Source organism: Sturnira hondurensis, unplaced genomic scaffold, assembly GCF_014824575.4.
Source record: "Sturnira hondurensis isolate 20B ecotype Veracruz unplaced genomic scaffold, ASM1482457v3 Scaffold0020237, whole genome shotgun sequence".
NCBI lineage: Eukaryota > Metazoa > Chordata > Mammalia > Chiroptera > Phyllostomidae > Sturnira > Sturnira hondurensis.
The window spans coordinates 5,745,662-5,768,860 of NW_028092868.1; the positions used below are offsets into that span (position 1 = coordinate 5,745,662).

Below are 23,199 nucleotides of genomic sequence, written 5' to 3' on the forward strand. Positions count from 1 at the left end.
GGGGTTATAGTATTCTTTTAAAACCATATGTTATATACACTCTTCACAATTAAAGCAGAAAAAAGCAATATATGAAGACAAGAATTACAACTGTGTGAATAAAACCATAAGCCAAAAAAAAACCAAAACCTCCATGCAAGGGAAAAAAACCAAACAAATGCACTTACGTGTTAACAGAGGTTATGTTTCGGCAGAGATAATTTTGGTCCAAGTTTTATCTATTTTCTCTCTTTTCCTTGATTAGTTATGTATTATCCTACCTTGAAATTTAGAGTGCAGAAATGACAGTATTTTTTAAAAAGGTATTGTTCATTTTCAACAGTGCAAATAAGCCCTGATGGGTGTACAGATGAACAAGCTGTGGTCTATCCATACAACGTGCTCAGCAATAAGAAGAATCAAACCTACTGACACTTGTGACAGTTCTGATCAATGTCAAGGGTGCTATGCTGAATGAATAGGGCCGTTCTCAAAAGGCTACATACAGCATGAGTCCATTTGTATGACTTTCTGGAAAAGGCCGACAGCCGGCAGTGTTTGTCTGAGGTTAGATGTAGAGGAAAAATTTTAACTACAATGGAAACCATGAAGGGTTTTCAGGGTGATAGGACAGTTTTGTATCTTATAGTGATGGTTACAAAAATTTAAACCCATATTAAAAGGTGTTTTTTTAAAAAAAGAAGGACACTGCATATAAAGGTAGACTCAAATTCAATCTGATCCTTTACTTTATAATGGGTATATACATTGTGGCTGCTGAACAAATTCTGGAGGAGACCACAACTCTAATACAAATACTGAATGAGTGTTGATTTCATATCACTTTTCAAATTAGGACCAAAGAAAGAACTAATGTCTATTAGGGAACAAACTACAAATAAAAAGCTGCTTTATATCAGCACGTATTGAGCCAAAGTTTTTCCAGAAATTTATTTTGAGAAGGAAAAATTCTGAGACGTCCTGAACTAAATCACAGCAGGCTACACAGTGTAAGGAAGAGACAAGAAGGGTTTATCACTCAACAGCAAAAGGGCCAAAACCAACTAATGCCTCCCTATGTTCCTGAGTGCACACTGAAACTGCGTCAACTTTCAGGGGGCCATTTCCTCAACGACCTAGAGCAAATGGCCAACCACCAGAAGGCACTGCATACTGGTTACACATGAACTTTCCAAACCAGTGCCCACAACCAATCCAAAAGCATCATGTACTTCCTTGTGGACTATGCATCTATCCCAGAACTGCCTCCATTCTCCTTTTCCAGCGCCCTCTAACCTATAGCCCACATAAATTCATCCAAAACAACTTGCATCTCTCTTCTCCAAACTCACTGTGCAGAGGAGCTCCAAGCCCTGGCTGGTGTGGCTCAGTGGATTGAGCGCCGGTCTTGGAACCAAAGGGTCGCTGGTTCAGTAGCCAGTCAGGGCACATGCTGGGTTGTGGGCCGGGCCAGGTCCCCAGTAGGAGGCGTGCAAGAGGCAACCACACACTAATGTTTCTCTCCCTCTCCTTTCTCTCCCTCCCTTCCCCTCTGTCTAATATAAATAAATAAAATCTTTTAAAAAAAGAGCCCCATCAACCCTAGGAAGGCAGACACGTATGTCTTCTCCATGTTGCCCTGCCGGGGGTGGCTCAGACCATATGCTCCGGGACCTGGTCCTTTTTCTGTCTAACATATGGCTCAATAAACCCTTTCTTTCAGAAAAATTTTCAGTCTCCAAGGTTTTTGATGAACTATTCCCAGTGCATAATTGACACAAAATATTGAATGCGTTTTACCTTCCAGATAATGAGAAAAAAACATTATTTTAAGACACTGTACTCAACTCTAAAGTTATATAAAAGTGAGCACATAAGTGGGATAAAAGAAAAAGGGAAATTAATGTTAACTATTTACCATGTGCCAGGTACTTGGTACCTATCTATCAATGTATCTATAATCTTATTGAATTCTCAAGAAAATCATGCAAGCTAGGTTTTAGTATCCCTATAAAATAGAATGGGGAAAATAAAATGGAGAAAGAAAAGGTCAGAAACATTTTGCACAACGTCAAGCCAACGGGCTGGAGCTAACTGTAATTAATTACACAGCCGGTAAGTTATAAAACCAGGACTTGACCAGAATCATCTGACTCTAAAATCCACGCTCCTTCCACCATCCAGTGGAAATCTCTAAATCTCTCAAGAATGTAGATGACAACACATAATTTAAGGGTAAACTTATATGTGGATCTATAACTACCTAATATAGTCAAAGAATCCATTCTTGAAGTGGTTTTCATATGATAAGCTGATGTTTCAGTGTTCTAAGAATTCTAGTTACTGGAGTAAATTCTTTTTAGAAGTCAGTTAACTGAAGTTTCTAGCCACCAACTGTATTTTCACTCATGGGAAGTGTCTTCTAAGTCAAACGCTGACAGGCCATTCTTGGAGAAATCACTGTTCTTGCCACATGACACTTCTCGGGAGCTGCTATATTCGGGCACTCCTCTCTAGGAATCCCCAGAGGGTCACGGTCAGAGCCGGCACGGGGCCTGTCCAAACTAACGCTTCAACAATCATTTTCCAGGTAATGAGTAAGGCCTGAAAAGGAAGGTAAGCACACACAAATAACCATTTAACAAGGCCAAGGCCAGATCACAGGCCACAATCCAAGTCGGCACAAGAGTCAGCTGATGTAGGAAAGTGAGCACTGCATCACTGTCACTCTCCATTGTTTCCATTTGCAAGGATGAAGAATTCTGGCATCTAAAAGCTTTAATGGAAGGTGTAAGAATAAGGATTGATATTAAAATCAGAGAAGCATAAAGCCTCAATAAGCCAACCACATGCATAAACTAAAATGAGGGGCCTAATTCCTCTGTAGGAACAATCTCTCCCCTTCTCCCTCTTGCCCTCTCCTCCCCTCTCCCTCCCTGAAGGAAAAAAAAAGGAAATGAAACAGAACTAAACTGCCCCTTTCATAATGCGGAGTGCTCCTGGGCATCTCCGCCATGTGGTACCCATTTGTGGGTGTCACATGCTTCCACTTTAACGCGCAGACACGCACTGAGACCACTTTGTTGTTCCACTTCTGCCGTGAGAGCACAGCCCGACAGTTGGGCCCCCACTCGGGGAGCCTTGCAACATAAACTGGAAGTTCTGTTTTGGTAACCTTTGCCTTGGGACACTTCTTTGCTGATTTCCAAATTACGCAAAACTTACCTTTCTGATGAGAGGAACAAATCTGGTTTAAAAACTCGGAATTTAAAAAAATTAAGTGATTCTGATGAGCAGAATAAAATTACAATAAAAATACAGGACTTTCAAAAAACTATACTCCAAGAAAGGTTTCAGGATGTTTACTGCATACATTTCACACACACAATAATGAGCTATAAATTTTTAATTTTTAGATTCAATTTTGCAATATTTTTAAAAAAGGTCACTGACTTTTAGGGCTTTATACTCAACCCACCATAAGAATTAGATTAAACTCATTACTTAGGTGCCCCACCCCCCCACTGACTGGCTAGTTTTCCACACTGCCCGAGAGCTACCATTCCCTCTAGACTTGCTCCTCACATCTTGCTGAGATAGTCCCTCTACTGAGACTGCATTGAAAAAGAGAAAAATAACCACATACTCAGTTCCTCCCATTCTTCCCTGGAGAAACGGCTAGGCACAGTAAAATTCCCATTTCCTAGTGTTTTGCACTAAAGAACCGTGTTGTATCACAAAGTTCACTGGCTGCACTCCACACAATGAGAACTACTTACATTTCATGCTAAAATGAGGGTGTGTTGCCATGACTCAGTCTGTACAACTCGGTGACAGACCGCTCGTGTCCTGCCGTCACATAGTCCACTCTATAAGCGGGCCTGCCGAGTGTGTCGGCCTGAATTACCAATGAGCTGCACAGACTTCAAAGCGCTGCCTGGGGAGGCGGGCCTAAGCCCCCAGAAGAGGGGCAGCCCTGCTCCTGGACGCTGAAAGAACCTGCCAAATGACGATTTTTTACAAGAGAGAAAGGAAACAAGAGTGGTAGATGGTATCCCTTACTAGATGACTACTGCATACAACTCAAATTTTTAGAATAGGGTCTTCCCTGGTGTAAATCCTCTTTCACTAAGTACCAATGATTACGAGCAAACTGGGGGTATTAGATTATACTATCATCCATATATGGCACAGACTGGAAAAGAACTCTTCAACCTTTCCACCTCTATTCTCACGTCCACCCAGGAGCCCAAATATAGATGCCTGAAGGCAGCTACTAGAAAACCCAACAGGCTTCCAGGATAACCAGTGGCTGGTGTTGGGCTTGAGATGAGCAGCCTGGCTGTACTCGGAAAATAAAGCATCTTGACTTCTAGTCTATCCCATCCAATAGATTTCCTTATACTGGTCCTCAAGAGACTGAAGCTTAAACATTAGCTCCTGAAAACTTCCAGAGGAGTATTAAATGATTCACAAAAGCCACAAGAATTCCCTGAAGACATACACCTTAAAAAATGGTATCTAATGATCTTATTATCCAATGTGATTCCAATAAACTTAATGAAAAAATTACATCTAATATGGGAACACAGGAACCTTTATACATTCCTGGTAGGACTGTAAATTTGTAAAAAATCCTTCCTGGAAGAGAATTTGACAGATAGCAAACATTTAATGTGTAGATCTACTGACCAAACAATTCTATTTCTAAAAATACATATTTGTATAAGAGTATATAAGGATATTCATTGTTAACAGACACATTTTAACAAAACCTTGGTAGCAATCTAAATATTCAACAATAGTCTGAGTAAGTAAATTATAGTACATCCATACAATGTAATATTACGCGGTCATTAAAAATAACAGGGTGGGCCCTGGCTGGTGTAGCTCAGTGGATTGAGCGCAGGCCTGCGAACCACACGATCGCGGTTCGATTCCCAGTCAGGGAAGATGCCTGGGTTGCAGGCCAGTTCCCAGCAGGGGACACATGAGAGGCAACCATACATTGATATTTCTCTCCTTCCCTTCCCCTCTAAAGATAAATAAATAAAATATTTTTAAAAAATAGCAGGGTGAACAGAATGTGTTCATAGAAAAAAGCCGGACAGGTACAGCCTAATTTCACGGGTGTCAACTCAAACAAGTATATATCCATACAGATGGCTACAGACAGAAATGGTTGCAGGTGGGTGGAAAATAGCGACTGATTCTTAGAGTAGGATTATGGAGAAGTTCAATATGTATATCTTTCCAAAATATCAGGAGAATAGAATTATTTACAAGTTAGAAATAAATATTCATGAAAGTTTTTAAGGATACTACATGTATTTAAAAACATACATAATAAAAAGAGTGTTTTTCCTTAAAATGGATCTATATTATAGCACCAAAATACGGACTTTTTTTCCTTTTTGATATAATGCCAAAAGCCAAAAAACAAATGTGAGGAAAAACCTACGACCTTGCGTGAAGGACACAGTTGTATTCTTGTGGGTTGGCTTTTATTTAGTTACCATAAACCTGGAATGGATTTTTATCTATTAAAAAAACATAATACGCAACGCATGACAGATCACATTATGCTCACGTTAGCAGATCTAACTGTGTGGAACCAAACACACTGAAATAACTTTCTGTATTAAAGATGATGTTATCGACACAGTTACGATGCCATATATGCGAATGATGCCACTTCACATATTGTTAATGTCAATGTGCCTTACACCCATATTTTTTGAATTATTAATTGGAAATCCTACATGCCAAAAATATGAAGTAAAATTAAATTACTCCACACTGATGACATAAGCTCTCTTCAAAAAACCATACGCCACACGCGGATGCTAGATAATCTTCCACCATCTGAGGGCTGCAGAATTACTGGACGATGTCTCAGTATTTCACGAGGTCACAATGAACACAGTTTTACTGAGTTCTTTATCCAACAAAGAGTTATAAGAAAAACTATAAGGATCTGAACTCTGTATTTCAGTAGGTTACAATATAAGACAGACACATGAATGGTACAAACCAAGAGCAAATTGAAAGAACAAACCGAATCATAAAAGAACAGTGAATCAGTTGTGTTCCCAGCAGCTACAGTGGCCCAGAGAGGAGGAAGGAACAAGAATCTTGAATATAGTCCTCCTAAACTTAGAAACATAAATTCTGGAGCTCCACAGCCAAATTAGCCAAGGTAAGAAGTAGATCATTCCTGATTAGAAAATCAGCTCCAGTGAGAATGAGAAATTTTAGAAAAGACTGAAACAGGGACTTGGGAAGCAGAGGAAGTAAGACGTGCTCCAGGACTACAGCAACGCTTTGGAGAAGGGAACAATCTGAGCAAGAAGCGAAAGGTAGGAGTGCGTGAGCTTACTAAGGCGAGGGAGGGAGCCGGAGCCCTCTGCGTGATCAAAGGTCTTTAACCTCTTCCATCTACTAGAATAATTACTAAGCCCCCAAATTCTCTGAATGCAGTCGTTGAAACTAACGTGCATGGCAATTTGATCCCCAGGGTCCCCCGCAGCTACGTGCCAGCGGACGACGGAACGGCTGCTCTGCGCCACATCTACGTCACGCTCTGCACTCTACGAAGCCAACTAAGGCATCTTTCTTAGGCTGTGGCTCCCTCTAAACCTAAACTCAACCCTGAGATGCATTATCTCCTGCCTTTTCAGTGAGCTTCTCGGCACACTGGCGGCGCAGGAACCACAGTGAAATAGGCTGTGATGGCAGAGCTCAGTATGCATTTAATGAAAGGCCAGAATGTTGGACTTCTCAAAATATGGCTGCATAAAGATTAGCAACTCACAACTAGGTCCTCTGCTCCCTTAAAGCCACTTTTTACTATTTTGTTTACAGTTCAGTTATCCCTGATATCGAAAAGAAAAAACAAAGGTATTAACAACAGGAACCAATCAGTAACTCACACAGCAGCCTAATTCGTTAGCATCAGTGTTGCCTCTACTGACTTCCCCGCTATAAAGCCGAAAATTTACCCCACAACCCAAGACTCATGCCACTCCGCCCAACAAAAGGGATAAATCAGCTCAGTCCCGAGTCATGACTCATTTTTTTTTAATCGCTGCAGCAACTTTGGATCTTAAAACTGTAAATGCAGGGGCTGGCTCAGTCTCAAAGAACTACAACATGTCTGAGCCACAGTGGAAGTCTTGATGCTTGAGCAGTGCTCCAGACTCGGTCACTAACTGGGTGGCCAGGCTAAAAGCACCCTGACACAGACCGTCAGTGAAAAAAGTCCACTCCGGCACAGGACACTGTCCGATGAGGCCAAGCATGACAGTCGGAGCTGGCAGTCTCTCGGTCACTCTTACAGAAACGCAGCCAGGCGTACTGGTGGGAGGCGCATGGAAACCCAGCACAGCCCTTCTTCATCTCCATGTTGGAAGACGTGCTCGCCTGCACAGCACTGGTGGGAGGCCGCTGGTGCTGGGTGTTCCCCGGATCTCACAAAGCAAGTTAGTGGCACCGGTCACTGCCGTGCCTGTGCAGTCAGGGCACCTTGCACACTATCCATTTACCCAGGAAGTCTGTTCCCTGTCTCTGTTCCTCAAGACCGACAACTCTGCCTCCTATATGCTAAGCAGCCCCTAGCAGAAACAAACACACACACAAAAACAAAAAAACAGGAGCTCAAAAGTACTTTGGGCCATGAATGAGACTGCCTTGCTCACTCTTACCACACATTTCTCCCTCCTCTTTTAAAAAAATGTTTTAAAAGACTTTATTTACTTTTATAGACAAAGGGAAGTGAGGGAGAAAGAGAGGGAGTGAAATATCAATGTGTGGTTGCCTCTTGTGCACACCCTACTGGGGACCTGGCCTGCAACCTGGCCATGTGCCCTGACTGAGAATTGAACCAGCAACCTTTTGGTTTGCAGGCCCGTGCTCAATCCACTGAGCTACACTAGCCAGGGCAATTTCTTCCCCTTTTGAATCAGTAGTTAGGGGTTTGCCCCAAGTAAGGAAAATTTTGGATACGTTGATACTAACTGCAAACCCCCTTTATCATTTCACTTTTCTTGGATTAGATTTTTCCTTCAAAAATATTAATTTGGAGGAAATGGCTAATGTAAATCCAATAGAGAAATGCCTACTGCTTTGAAAGGCAGTAGAAATGTATGTACTCATTTCATTAAAAAGAAGTGGGTGATGAATTACTGAAAAAAAAATCCTGTTTTTCTTAAGTAAATTCCCATTATTAGTACATTTTGGTTTTCTTATCCTTAAAAAAAAATTAGTACACAATAGAAGAACAACCAATTAAGCGATGGCTAGGATAAAAATGAGTCCACGTGTCTCAGCAAGAGGGGATTAGTCCTTGAAGAGCCAGCAAAGGTTTTCAAGTTACTCTCACAGAACACTGCCAAACCAGGACCCTCAGGACCTGACGTGTGGGGTTGCTGCTACCCTAAAAGTCAAAGCAGACACCAAATAGCAACTGTGATGTGCCTGGCACTTTTTATTTAATCTTTATAATAATCTATGAAAGGAAGTGCTGTTATTATCCCCATGGTACAGATGAGGCCAAATAAACCGCCCGAAGTTAAGCGGCTGGTGAGCGGCAGAACCGTGACTGAAACCCGGCACGCTGGCCACAGTCTCCTTTTGGGACCCCTGGGCTGCCTTGCCTGGCGCTCTCTGTGCACGCCAGATGACAAGTAGGGAGTCCACATGCATGTATTTAAATAACCCCTCAGAAAAGCTACTTTTGTTATGAAATAAAATCCAGGGCTAGCTAAAGAGGAAACATACTCCAAATAAATTAAAGTGAACCTATGACTTCAAGACAGTAAACTTACAGAGCAGAGGTACCTCCTCCCATCCCTCAAATCCCAGTGACAGAAACTTTTATAGAAAGAGAATATAAATGAAAATGGTGCAAGACAACAGGAGAAAGTAATTATCGGATGCCAATGCCGGACAGGAAAGGCAGAGCAGAGCAATCACAACGGAAACCGGGGACAGAGAGGTCTGCTGCAGGATGGAGGCCTGCTCTTCCCGGTGGAATCAAGTGGCCCAGAAGGCGCACCTCTGAGTTAGTGTTTGCACTGGTTCATCCCCAGCAATGCCTGTGGCACCAGCACTGCAGACCGGCTCTCTCTCCGGCGGTCACCTCCGAGCCTGGGCCTTGGGGCGGGGTGGAGGCTGTGTCTGGGCCCTGCCCGAGGAACACAGGGGAACAAACAGTAACGGTGGCTCTGCCCGGGACCGCGGCACTGTCAGGGCTCTAAGTGCTCCAAGCCAGCAGCGGTACGTTCCCTGTGTCGGTTCTAGGGACCACAGTCCACTCCTCACCCTCACCCCCAGACCCTCAGCGGCCTGCGTGTGACACCCACGCAGTCCTGCAGGGAGCCCCTGCAGTTAGGGACGACACCTACTGCTAAATCAGTATTGCAAGACTTTGGAGGAAACCTAGTGTAATTAACCTAACTCTCTATTTACACATGTTTGCATCACCAGGGATCAAAACAACATAAAACTCAGAGAAGTAGAGGAAAGAAACAAGTCAAAGGTAAGAGAAAAACTTGACATCAGAATTAGATCAAATTTGTAGTCAGCTGAACCAATGGAGGATGAGGCACAAGAGCCCTGTGTATGGCTGGCCCTGAAGATTTTCAGACCTCTGTTACAGCAGATTCACCGCCCAGAGGAAGTTCTCTCTAGACCGGCATGAAATGAACCTTTAACGTGCAGAGATCAAAATTCTAACCCTAGTTTCAAGGGCAAGAGTCAGGAAGGCTTAGGAAAATAGCCATTTTTCTGTCGTCATTTTTCTATATATTCAAAGCGGCCAGTGTCTTTGTACCATCTACCTCAAAGAGATGGCTTAACAATCAAAAGTGAAGAAGTATGTTTGAACAACTCTTCCTGTAAAGTAAAAGGCAGCAGGTAAAGGCAAGGTGATGTTCAGGAAAGCAGGCTGCACACTGGGGAGCAGGTGGAACCCGGCGCTGGCTGAACAGTTTGCTGCGGACAGTCCACGGACAGAGGTCGGGAAACGGGCCTCTGCCTTCGTTCACTGACTCATCAGACCACACTCAGAACTCTGTAGTCTGGTGCAAGGCTCGCTGAATAAACACTGCTGGGACTTGAACTGTTAATTCCTGGGAACCAAGCAGATACTGCCAGCAATTCGGTCATTTGAGAGGACTGCTCACCAAGAGAGGACCCCGTATGCAGCTCGAAACAGGCAGACTCAGGTGTGTTTGCAGACACAAAGGAGTCTGAATGGGACATGGGAAGCTGACTAAGACAGACCTCCTCGGCAATGAGGCATAAGCACCCACTAAAGACCCGTTTGTTAAATGACCATCTCCCAAGGCTGAGCCAAACAACGTGCTCTACTAACAAGTCCAGACCATACTCAAAAGAGACAAAAACTGGTAAAACACATTCACAGTCACCAACTGGCAAAACACAGTCCTCAGGACACCAGTGGTGGTGACAGTCACTGCTAAACCAGAAAGGCGGAAATCCAGGGCCTTAACATGATACACACATAAACTGTATCGTACGAGGAAAAAGGAAACACCCCAGTGCCTTTCAGGTTGATGTTTCAACAGGGCTCTTCCAAAATGTTACTAAATTCTTTGCTAAAATTTGCTTTCTAGTAAAAGAAGTAAGAGATGGAGTAACCGCAATTGATTCAAATTGGTTGTGAAAATTAAATTTATGAAACAATTGTGAAAACTGAAATGCTAGTTAAATGTCTAATGACAGTGAGGTCTGATATTGGTATTTGGGTTACTTAGAAAAGACAAAAATGACAGGCCTTATTGTTGAGAAAGCGACACTACAGTATTTACTGGTGCACTGTTATATCTAGGAATGACATTAAAATAATATGGGGAAGTGGGCTGGAGTGTAAATGGAAGAAGCTTAGCCAGGTTGTGATAACTGTTGAGGCTGGGTATTGGATTCATGAGGGTAATTATACTATTTTCTCTACTTTTATATACAGTTGAAATTTTCATAATAAAAAAATGCTTTAGGTATATAAACCAAAGGTGGCTCATTCTTACCTCTGCTAGAATCTTTTACTACAATGTCAGAGATTTCAAACAGTTTCAGAGGAAGGGGCATCTTCCGATTCGCTGCTATGGTCTTGAGGAGGCCAGGAAGAAGGGTAGTGCGTGCCACCTACAGGAAAAGACAGGAAATTGCACTGACCAAACAGGAACCAAACACACACTACTCCCCCTTCTCATCCGGGGATAGTCCAAGAGCCTCAGTGGGTGTCTGAAACCACAGGCAGTACTAAACCCTGTATTCGTGTGCACGTGTATATCCTATGATTTCCCCTGTCCATACATACCTATGATAAAGTTCATGGCTTCACCTAGGATAGCTGAACTGCCAGCATCACCGCTCTTGCCCTTTGAGGCCATCATTGAGTATAAGGGTCACTTGGATACTAGCACTGCCACACCGCGGCAGCCAATTTGGTAACCAAGCCAGCTGCCAAGTGGCAGACAGTGCACCAGTACGGAGGTGCTGGGCGGAAAGATCATTCACGTCCCAGATACGACGGAGGGGGACGGGAGGGGGGGAGCAAGGTTTCACCACTCTACTCAGGACAGCTGCAATTTACAATTATTGCACTGTTTATTTCTGGAATTGTACATTCAGTATTTCCAGACTGGGTTGACTGCAAGTTACCAAAACAAGGAAAGCAAACCCGCAGATATGAAAGGGGAATAGTGTACTTTCCCCTGGGGAACCACTGTCCGTGGTTGAAGACACATCCAAAAGACCCGTGGCTTCGGAGGAAAACCCTTCTGGAAAATGCAATGCTTAAATATCTGTCATTTTTCACAATTAATTACACACTTATTTTATTAAAAGTAAAAACAAGTAATTGGTTAAACACATAGCTATAACAACAGCCAAGTCATTTTTATTTTTCAATTTAAGATCATTCAAAAAGCTAAAAATGTTCTGACTTTCGAACTCACAAAATAAAAAATCATGAACTTGATTTAAAAATAAGTGATAAACAAATATTATAACAAATATAATTGCTTCTATCTAGCATTGTTATTTTATCATTTTTAAAATTAAAGTTAGCTTTCAAGATTTCAAGTATGTAAATTTTCATATCCTGCCTTATATTACAAATTGAGGTAGATTATAAGAAATATAAATACAGCCCTGGCTGGTATAGCTCTGTGGATTGAGCACAGGCCTGCAAACCAAAGGATCACGGTTCGATTCCCAGTCAGGGCACATGCCTGGGTTGTAGGCCAGTTCCCAGCATGGGACACACGAGAGGCAACCATACATTGATATTTCTCTCCTTCTCTACTTTCTTCCCCTCTAAAGATAAATAAATAAAATATTTTTAAAAAAAGAAATATAAATACAGAGTGGGACAAATATAGGTTTACAGTTGTTCATATGGAAAATAATACAATTAATAAATAATGTAAGAATTAACTCTGTTTCGCATACTCACAACTGTAAACCTACTTTTACCCAAACTGGTATTTAAATAGATTAAATATGAATTAATCAAGAATTTAGAAACCAGGACCAGGGAAAACATAAATGAAACGAAAACACCAGGACAATAAGGAAAACACATCGTAAACGTGCAGGTGCTGGGAAACTATGCAGCTGCTCTGGGCAGGCGGTAACTGGGCTTCCCGCTGAGTAGCCAAAAAGTACAAATACACATCTCAGTTCTTACAAACAAATAAACAAACGAACGTAGAAAGCAAACATAGAAGCAAAACTTCTCTGCTTTTGTCTGTGAAATAAATTACTCATTCTCAGCAGATGAGACATGTCAGCGGCAGAGACATCGTGTCCCCAGCAGGGTTTCGGAGCGATGGTGTGACAGCATCACCGACAGCCTGGGGTCCGCAGACTCCAAGGCCATTATCTTTTCCCCAGTCTCTCGAATGAGCTTCTGAAGCTGGTTTCCCTGCTGCCACCTTATGCTCTGCTCTCCACAGAGGGATCCTTTAAGGCCTAAACAGATCACGAAACTACCCTGCTCAAAAATCTCTAATAGGTCCATCCAATTTTGAATAAAATCCATGCCCGACATAGGACCCTATATGAACCTGGCCCTGGCCCCTCTCCAACCTCAACCCTTGCCATTCCCCTTGGCTTCCTGCAATCCAGCCACACACCCACACACTGAAAGCAGCTTTCCATCTCAGACCTCCACCCTTGCTCTTCCCTCTAGACTGTGGGTATACAAGAAAAACAGAATGAGAGCTTATTGGTACCAAAGAGATGTGAAGTCACTAATAAGCAAAGATATAAAGTTACTAATAAGCAAAGATATATTATAACCTTGAAATGCTCTTTATAGGTAATGTCCTAATCTATAACATAAATCATTTAACATTTACACTAATATAATATCATTCTCATGAAACTGTTCCTAAACTCCTTATGAAATTGCCAATAAACTAGACAATTCCAGTGGAAGACACAGGCAGCAGAGTCAAGAACTGATGTAACAACTGATTTTAAAGTGAACAACTTAAGAGAAATACTGGGAACAGATGTTGATTCATCTGTTATAAATAGGTGAAAAAGAAGAAATCTGAAAAGAGTATTAACAAATCAATTGTAAAATGGAAAGTTCAGACGAGTGGGCTGGACAACATACATAGCAAGTAAGAACTAGCTATAAAGTTAATTGAGAAAAGATTTTAAGCTTTTAAGAACTTTTGTCAATAAAGTAAGAAATTACAAACTTATCCAAGAGATTTTTAAAAAGCTGATATTGTGCCACATGAGGTATAACAGTGTGAGACTGTTCACAACTCATGTACTGCCTCATCTACACTTCCAGAAATACTTATCTACTGAAAATTCTTACCTGAAATTCAGCTGTTTTAGGGTTACTTATATGGACTGCCTGTGTTGCAGAGATATCCAAACCAAGTTTATCAGCAATATCTTCCTTGGAGCACTAAGAAATACAATACATACAAAATAGTTCGATGTGGAAAAATGATGACCAAATTTAATAAAGTATTCAATGCTATAAAAGTCAACTTCACAGTCTATAGCAATGTTGATTCTCGATTCCAATCAGTGAGTTCAGAGTAAGCTAAGAATAAACATCCATCAAATAACTCAGTCCCACAGCAGGTGCGATTTAACACTACCCATTCCCCTGACAGAGAGCCACCGCGAGCGTGCACACAGAGATGTGTGCAATACGTACTCGGGCTCTTCCTGAGCTGGCCGTCCAGCTGCCCTACCTGTCTAACCTCCCACAACACCCTCACCTTTCCCGGAACCCTACACTTCCCACCTGCCTGTACCTGAAACACCCTCCTGACAACTTGCTACCGCCCCCAAGGGCTACACCGAAACGACCCGCTTCCTCCTCTTCCATAAAAATGTCCCTCGGGACTCCAATCAGGGCTCCCTCCCTCCCTGAAGTCCCCGTGGCTTTCTGTTTTGACTACGACGGTGCAACGGTGCTCTGCTAAATCCGTACTGACTTATGGCAGAACTGTAGGACTGAGAGTCGAATTCAAGTGGCCAATTAACTTCCCTGCATATGCACTTGATAATGCTCCAGGTAATAAGCACTCATTCATCAAAAACAAAGATGCTCACCCTTTAAAACCAGGAGGGTAGGCAGAAGTTATAAAAATAAAACTATTAGATATAGCAAAGCTAGTAATAATTGAGAAGAGATGATGCAAATAAAATGCTTGGCACAAATCTGGTGATCAAAAACTATTAAAATGATAATAAATCATTACTAAAAATAATTAATTATCATGTACATTAATGCTGTTAAAACTTAACATAAAACCAGCACACCATCAGATCACTGCATTATTTCCCGGTGCTCCGTGATACAGCCCACTGCGCAGTTCTACAGCATGGTCTTCGGGGGCTAGCGGGCCTGTACTTCACTTAGAAAACCAGCACGGGGTCGAGTCCTTTTATGCCAATGGCAGTTCTCACTGCCGCGCTCTCTCGGGCAGCATCCTGAGGCCACACCCAGGCACAGCAGAAATGTGCCCTGATCTGCCAGGGGCAGGGGTGGAAAATGGGGGCCAGCATGCTAAGAACAAGCATTTTCCCAATGAGGAAGTTTTTACAAGATTTAGATATAATGTACTCAATTAATTAGGAAACGCAATTTACATGATGCTATCTACTCTCCAAAAGAACTCGTACTGTCTGAATAAAAGAGAAAGGCTCCACAGACACGTGTTGCTGCAGCTAGGTGGTATCTGAGTGACCTGTGCTTGACCATGACAATGGACGATTAGGGACATAAATAATAAGCAGTGTAAATCAAGGTTTCCTGAACTGACAGTAGCTAGTATACAGGAAGGAATATTTTTAAAATGTTAGTATTTATGTGTTTACTTTAAAGTGTTACAAAAATACATCAAGTAAATGAAGCCCACAATTTTTACAAATATTATTCTTACAGTAAGGCTAGAGCAGATATTTAGTTTTAAAAGATAATTTAAAAGAAAATATTATAACAAGTACACAAACAGCAAAACTCCTAAGGATGAGATGTGACTTGCTTAGCCCTGGGAAGTCAATGGCTGGGTTTTAGGAAAAGGGCTGACACTCTTGTGCAAAGGAGATAACAAACTCAGAGAAGATGAGTTTTGCTCTGAAAGTATGTAACTTCATCAATACCTTTAATGATGAAAACCCTACAGGAAAACTGTAGTCCCAAATCTAAAGCTCTGTAGCACCCCCCCCCCTTCCCCTGGTGGTAGGATGTGGCGAAGAGACTGGACAGCTGAACAGAGCGGCACTCCCAGTGGGACAGTTGAGTCACAGGCCCTGGGTACGGATAGACCTGGGCCAAGTCCCTGGCCCACAGCTGACTGGCTGTGTGGAGTGGGCCAAGTTACCTACGTTACCTGCTGTGCGAGCCAGGAAGGCCTCCGAACAGGGCCTGCTGACTGATGGGATCGTGGACAGAGGCAGTCAGCACAGAACCAACTCTGCGGGGCAGCTACACGCCAGGAGGCAGAGACCATGGGCTGCCCTAGATGCCTGGGGCTAGTTACAAAGTCAAAGTCTGTACCACTTGATAACATTAAAAAAAAATAACATGTTTCCCAAAGTATCTTTTTGTATTTCATTTCACACCAAGTCACCAGTGCTCACAAGTCCTATGTACATTTGTGCACACATATGAACCATGTGGCATTCTGACAAGCCTAGCGTACACAGTATGCCGTCACAGGGAAGGTGGGGTATCTGGCCTTGGTCTTCCCGCTGTCCAGGAGGACTGTCAGGTGCTCATCGTCCTCTCTCGGCACCTTGGCATCACTGATACTGTGCCTGATGTACAACACATGCATCAGAAATGCTGTCGAACAGACAATCATTGAGTCTGAAAAATCAAGGTGCCGGACTAGATCTGTAAGGTCCTTTCTGATGTTAACATCCTGTGAACCACGAATGCTTGCTAACGTGACTGTGGGAGAGGCTGCATCTCCTGACCCTCCCTCCGTACAATGGTAGGAGTTGCCACTACTGCCTTCTGTAAGTACTCTCAAACTTCAAGAATTATACGGCAGGAACTGAGCTGAGGGGAGAAAAAGAAATAGCTTGTTTTGGACATCTTCGTGCATTTTGGTTTTTGCCCTACATCAGTAAGTGAAACTTACTTGAATACTCAAAACTACACTAAGCTCCCCAGAAATGCTCAGCAAGAGAAAAGGAAACTACAAATTACAGGCACATTTTCTTCTTTTCCAATGGTCAATATGGAGGGGGAGGGGGATTTCCTTCTGATTTTGAAATAAAATTCATTTCCTGATTTAGGCCTTTTATGTCAGCTTTGCAACACAAAACAAATGCTGGTGAACATGTTCAAAGGCAAAGAAAGGAGTCTGACATGGAGCTGTCCCCAAACCCCATCCTCAGCAGGGTGGCATCCAGTGGACACAGGTCCAACCAAGTGAAGACTGAAAGTTCTAACCTGCGAAATGTGGTTATGAAATTCATTGTGAGCTATCAATACTTATATGCAACTATAAAATGTTATCATCTGTTATTTAAGACATTTTTTTTAGTACTTCGTGTTTTTCTGCGACTAGAAAACTCTTTCAACATCTCTTTAGAAATGTGTACCATCTCCAACAACAGTTACTCTTTCAAAACCTGAGAATTCTGGCAGTCTAGACTTTGTAAATCCATATAAGGAATCACAGAAGAGACAGGACAGAGTTTCGAAGGAAACAGTCCGTTGAACAAAAAGCACCTGGAAACATACCAGAGCAAAGGTAAGCGCCTCAGTGAAGCCGGCGGCTGCCATGTCCTGCCTTAGAAGTTCTGTGAGCTTATTAAGGGGAAACTGGAAAAAAAGAAAGTTTACTTTAATTCACCTTGGTAAAATTTTGTATTTTTTTAAAAAGCAGTCTATACAGAACATGTCACTAAAACGAAGTCACCCTTCCATCCTTACTGATACATTGCTAGTACCACTCCTTCCCCACCCTCACCACCCGATTTGCCTACACTTGACCTCCCCACACACAGCTTCTGCCTCTAGGTCCAGCTGAGAAAAGAAATCTCCCAGTTCGAGTCACCAAGGGCTCCACACTTGAAACCTGTCTTTCTTCGAAGAACCAGTCATCACAAGTTTCCAACGTTCTCTCCTCGGTTGGGCATCTGGTTTGTATCCGCTCCACCGCAAACCGCCTCTCACAGCCCAGCACACCCAGACCCTGCTGACCTCCCACGTCCTATTTCTCTGGAAGCTGGCCCGGCACTCGACAGCCCCTCTCTAACGAGGAGGAGCGTTTATTTAAGGTGCAGTCTCACCTGACTGGCTATGGTGTACGTTTTCGGGAGACTCATCTGAATGTTGTTATAGCCGTAGGCGATGGCTGCGTCTTCTACAATGTCACACGCGTGGATGATGTCAGCTCTGGTCGGAGGGACTTCGATCTCGATCTGATTCCCGTCACCAATGACTTCCGACTTTAAGTACATCCTGGTCAGAAGTTTAGCAAGATTTTCTGGAGTTTCTCTGAAATAGGAATGTACAGATGTCACTGGACTATTTAAAACAGGTTTCTGTTTTGTTTTAAAACATGCTGGTCCTAACTGAAATAGTAACCTTTCTTTCTCAATTCCACTGGAGAGCAGACATCCTAATAGGTGTCTTCCTAACATTTCTCTTACTCTGAATGGGTATCTCCCAGCATTCTTTCAGGAAAAATTAAATAACCTGTGTGTGCTTCATTCTTGCATTCTCTCCAACCGTAAACAAATAAATGAAGTTCCAGAGCATACCTGATTCCAACTTTTTTGTTGATTAGGTCAGCTCTCATCACCTCCTTTCGGTACGCCAGTTCCTTCAGAGAAAAAGAGTTTGAGAAGCTTAAGTCATCCCTGTTGGATGCAGTGTTAGTTCCTTTCTATTTCAACTCGTTGTTACAGTTTCATCTCCCCCCAAGAAACTGTCCGATATTAAAATTACCTGGTTTGGTGTTTCAAGACATTATTATGGAAGAATAAATCTGCTACATATTTCACTTTTATTAACACTTGGCAATTCTTCATATTAAAAAGAAAAACTTTTCAAATCAGACATTAAAACAGACTAAAAAGCCATCTCTGGCTAATCCCAACCACTACTGTGGATGAACTGTGTAAACGTCCACAAAGTCCTCCAGTCTACGTGGCCTTGGAGTCTATTTCCTCCCACTTCCAATCTAGCAAAATTACTGGTCTGGCCAACATGACAGCTTGCTTAAAAGCGCCTGGACGTGCTCTCCTGCTGCTGGGAAGCCTGCGACCACCATCACGCAACGAAGACCAGGCTATCCTGCTGGGACACTTGACCTGCTGACCCCACTGCCAAAGGGGACATGCCACTGAGGCCATCGAGGTCATCCAGCTGTTGGCCTACAAAGCAGCTGACTACACAGGGGTGAGCCCAGCGGAGTCTAGCCAGGCTGGGCCAGGCCAAAAGAACTACCAAGGGAATCCAGAGATAAAAGAATCATTCTTATTTTAAGTCATCGACTCTTTGGATAGTTTGTCACGTAACACAAGCTAACTTGGTCACAGCTACAAAAATAAGTTTCTAAAAAAGACACTGCCCACAATCACAGTCACGCTTTCTACAGTTATCCATTTGTTTTGAATTACGGCTAACACTCTGGAATAAAAGATGATGCGACATGCCAATGTTATCAGGAAGGATAAGGTTTTGACGTTGAAAGATTTTATCTACTCTAAAAGCTATTTAAATATTAATAGTAGAAACACTTCTAGGCTGACTTACTTCGAAAATGACAGAGAAATAGTGAAAAACCCCACCCCCCAACCAAAAACCTCCAGCTCACCAAAGGGTGGCACCTCACTGAATCAGAGCCTTAACTAAGTGACTGAGATGCTATCATGCGATCAGTGGCCATCTTTATATTTATTTATAAAGCCCTCTTGGGGGGGGAAGCAGCCCAAAATTAAGAATAATGCTGGTTTACATTATTTTTTTCTACTTACAGTGATCTAGTACAGCAAGTAACAGGAATTACAGCCATATAACGCTGTGGTATAATGTGTGTTGGGAGCTAAAGTCAGACTGGCTGGGCTTAAATCTTAGCCCCACCTCTCATAGTAACAGGCCAGTTATTTAACACTCAAGGTCTCTGTGAATCCCTCTGAAAAGGGCACAATAATAGCATCCACTCTCATAGGCTTAATGTGAGGATTAAATCCCGGGGATGCACATAGTACAGTTCTTGGCCTGTGGGTGGATGGATGGACAGACTAACAGACAGCCTACAAGCACACTACAGGCATCCTTCTCATTATCAGCAGCATCAGCATCTTCAAGTCACTTCTTACGTACTTACTGGAAAGGTATACGATTTTCCATTAGGAAAAACTACCTCTGCTGCTTCAACCCTGGGGAAAAAATAAATAAAATACTTTTAAAAAAGAGTCCATAAATTTTGGAAATGTGTATGGTTAACAAATCTTTCACTTGGTCTGCAGCTGGAGCCTCCAGGTGTTCAAACAATTCATGTTCCACACCGCTGTTTGGACTAACTAACCCCCCTAAGCACAACCTCACTATCCTATTCTCCCTCCTCGCCTCTCCTATCTCTCCAGGCGGCGCCCACTCCACACATGTATTTCTCAGCACCACAGGCACGCACCCTCTCAGGACTCTTGTCAATGCTGACGGGGGCGCTGGGGCTGTCCCAGGGCACTGTCACACCACGAGGGCTGACTTACACAGCCACTAAAATGGAAACCAGTTAAAAAAGAACTGATACTACTCATTCAGTTTCAGTCCTGATTTCTACAGTTACGCATTTTGAATTATAATTAACATTCTAGAATAAACTATGATGCTGGTACACAGTAAGGGCCATTTAAGTTTGTTAAATAAAATTTTAAATGAAACACTGGCTTTGAAAAATTAGTTATCTTACTGATATGTAAAGCATGTAGGATTTGCTTATATGCCTCTCGACCTTTGTTCAGCTCCTCCATCATGTTTCCATTCTCAAAGTCAACGATCCCTCAACACAGCTTAGATTCCACTGCCCCCATGAGGCCTGCCCAGATTGCCTCAGCTGGGAGTAACCTGCCCTTACAAACTGCCAGAACATCACTGAAACTTGCTGAAGTTTTATTCACTCTTTTATTCACTCTTTATTTTATGTATTATTTATGCCTATGCCTTAGCTCCCAAAGAGATTCTATGTTCTAGTTACAGGAGCATTTTTCTTCTTTATATTGAGCACAAGGCCTCTGTGCTTTGCCTTCAGAACAACAGGCCGCAGATAAAGGTGCCAAATGAACTTACGTAAATTGATTCTCACAATATTCGCTGAACATGGTGACAAGAATATCAAGAACTATTTTTGCCTGCAAAGAAAAAGGCAAATATGGTAATCTATAAATATATGTATTCTCTCTTCACTTAGATGGAAATGAATTAAATTTTAATATAATCTAGTTCCCAAATATCTAAAAATGGATCCCTACATACACATTATAACAAGGGGAGTGGCATGAACACTTAGGAGCTAAATTAGGCCTGTCCTTATCTTCAAGTGTTCAGCATTATGTGGCTTTCTGAGAGCCACAATCTGCCACAGAGACAAATCATTTACTTCCGCACCCCTCCCTCGGATTCACCATGTTTCGAGAAAGACAAACGGCTAACCAAGGGGTGGCCCTTACCAATACCTACGTCTCTGCAGCAGATGCTTCAAATGCTTACTCACTACCAGTCTCGCTCGGGGAAAGTTACTTATGGTCTTTGTACCTTGGTTTCTTCAACTGTGAAGTGGAGATAATAAAATTCCCTACCTGTTTTGGTTATTATAAGGATGAAAGAATATGTATCTCTCAATCACAAAGAATAATGCCTGATATATTGAAGGCCATAGAGATTTGTTAAATATATTTAATTGAAAAAACATGAAAAAATACAGTAACCTTATTAGAATATATGCTTTTATATATCCCTCACTCTTATACGAAAGCTTCAAGAAAGATATCCAATGTCTAATATATGAATTTAAACATGGTTTCGTATGAATATTACTGGCAATATTTCTCAAGGCAAATATGGTACAAAAATGTTATAAATAGCTTACAACTGTCTGATTCTGTTCATGTATATGAATACCATTTATCTGCCTTCCACACTCCAGCCTCTTCCTGCGATTCAAGTTTACCTTAAGGTGCTTAGCTGCCACCTCACTCTGCACCTTGCTTAACAGGAGTGAAGAAATCACATGCCGTAGAAAAAGCGTTCATCGCAATCCAACCCAACTGACGCTGGCAGCCGACAGTGAGTGCACGACTGGTATTCTACGTGTTCTCAGTATCACATACGCCCTTATCAATCCGCAAACTGAAATTACTTTCTAGCCACTTCATTTTTAAAGACTTTTGGCCAACTATACAAAGGTACCAGATTACTCAGCATTTCAATTAAGCCATCTAAGATAAACAATTTACAGATTACATTACACACGTATCTCATTCTGTTTCACAGTTAGGTATGTGGCTAATTCTCCCAAAACTACCAGCTCCTGGAAGCCAAGAAACTTGCAACTCATTATTAAATTCTTGGCACTGAAGAGACAGTAGGTGTTCACTGAACATTTGTCAACTGAATGAAAGTACCATAACCAAACTGTTACATTTTTCTAATTTTCTCCAACATGTTCCCACCTTCAAAATAAACATTTTCAAATTCAGTCATAGAGTCTTGGCCCACAAGCAAAATCTATCACGTCTAACAGTACAAAAATAGAAAAAAGTTTTATTTACCTTAGTAAAGTCAGTTCCCGTGCATTCGATAAATACATTTCTAGTATTTACTGTTATTTTGGAATGATTTCCTATAAGAGCACAAACAATAATGACAAAACAATCAGTTTTAGAAATACAAGTGCACTAAAAAGCTCTACAAAACAGAACCTACATTTATTTACTTTACAACACAACATAAACTAAGACCTCCAAGTAAGGAGAATAGGATATTAAGCCCCGCTGCAGAAGTGAGGACCAAACTAGTAACAGGCCTTACCGAACGCACGCAGTGCATCAGGAGCTGTACCAAGCACTTGACAGAGGCTGTGTCACCTCGTCTCCGCCACAACCCCATGACAGAGTTGCAGAGACCACTAAGATTCAGAGACAAAGCTCATTCACCATGATGACCGAGTACTAAGCAGCAAGGCTAAGATTTGAGGTTGGATCTGGCTAACCTCCAGCCTCAGATTCTTAACCCCGTATGGTCCAAAATCCCAGAAGGCAAAGACTCTCCTGTCTATGGGGAATCAACTAGATCCCAGTCGTATCTCCAGAAAAGCAAACATCTATGGCTTCCACATCATTAAATTCTGTAATATCGTTCAAGCTGCCTCATCAAAACAGCCTTCAGAAAAGAGATAAGAGGGTAAAATTCAGTTTAAACGTTTTCATTTTTAACTGTAAAACACATGAAGCAGAATCTGACTTTGAGTTTAACCGAGAGAATTGCCTCCTAGAACCAAAACATCAATACCCTTTGGAGGAACGTAACAGAATCCAGAGACTGGCAGCAGAAAGTATTTATGCACTTAAAAATAGTGACAGATCTATAAATTGTCTAGAAATCGCAAATAAAATGTCATTGAATAAATGAATGGAAAGAACTATTACCAAAAAAAATCTACAAAAGACCCGAGATTCTCCGATCAAGGG

At 42.1% G+C, this 23,199-nt stretch overlaps 1 protein-coding gene across 1 annotated transcript in view; it reads right to left on the bottom strand.

Annotated features, from left to right (window-relative positions):
• The window catches only part of FARSB (phenylalanyl-tRNA synthetase subunit beta), a 54,867-nt gene that overhangs the window by 20,584 nt on the left and 11,084 nt on the right, over positions 1-23,199 (bottom strand). Inside the window, exons 8-15 of the mRNA XM_037029191.1 lie at positions 22,282-22,352; positions 20,801-20,862; positions 19,839-19,890; positions 18,268-18,329; positions 17,794-18,001; positions 17,243-17,323; positions 13,844-13,936; positions 11,028-11,145 (exon numbers count right to left, since the gene is read on the bottom strand). Coding sequence (XP_036885086.1) covers positions 11,028-11,145; positions 13,844-13,936; positions 17,243-17,323; positions 17,794-18,001; positions 18,268-18,329; positions 19,839-19,890; positions 20,801-20,862; positions 22,282-22,352 — 747 coding nt within the window. The remainder of the gene's footprint in view (positions 1-11,027; positions 11,146-13,843; positions 13,937-17,242; positions 17,324-17,793; positions 18,002-18,267; positions 18,330-19,838; positions 19,891-20,800; positions 20,863-22,281; positions 22,353-23,199) is intronic.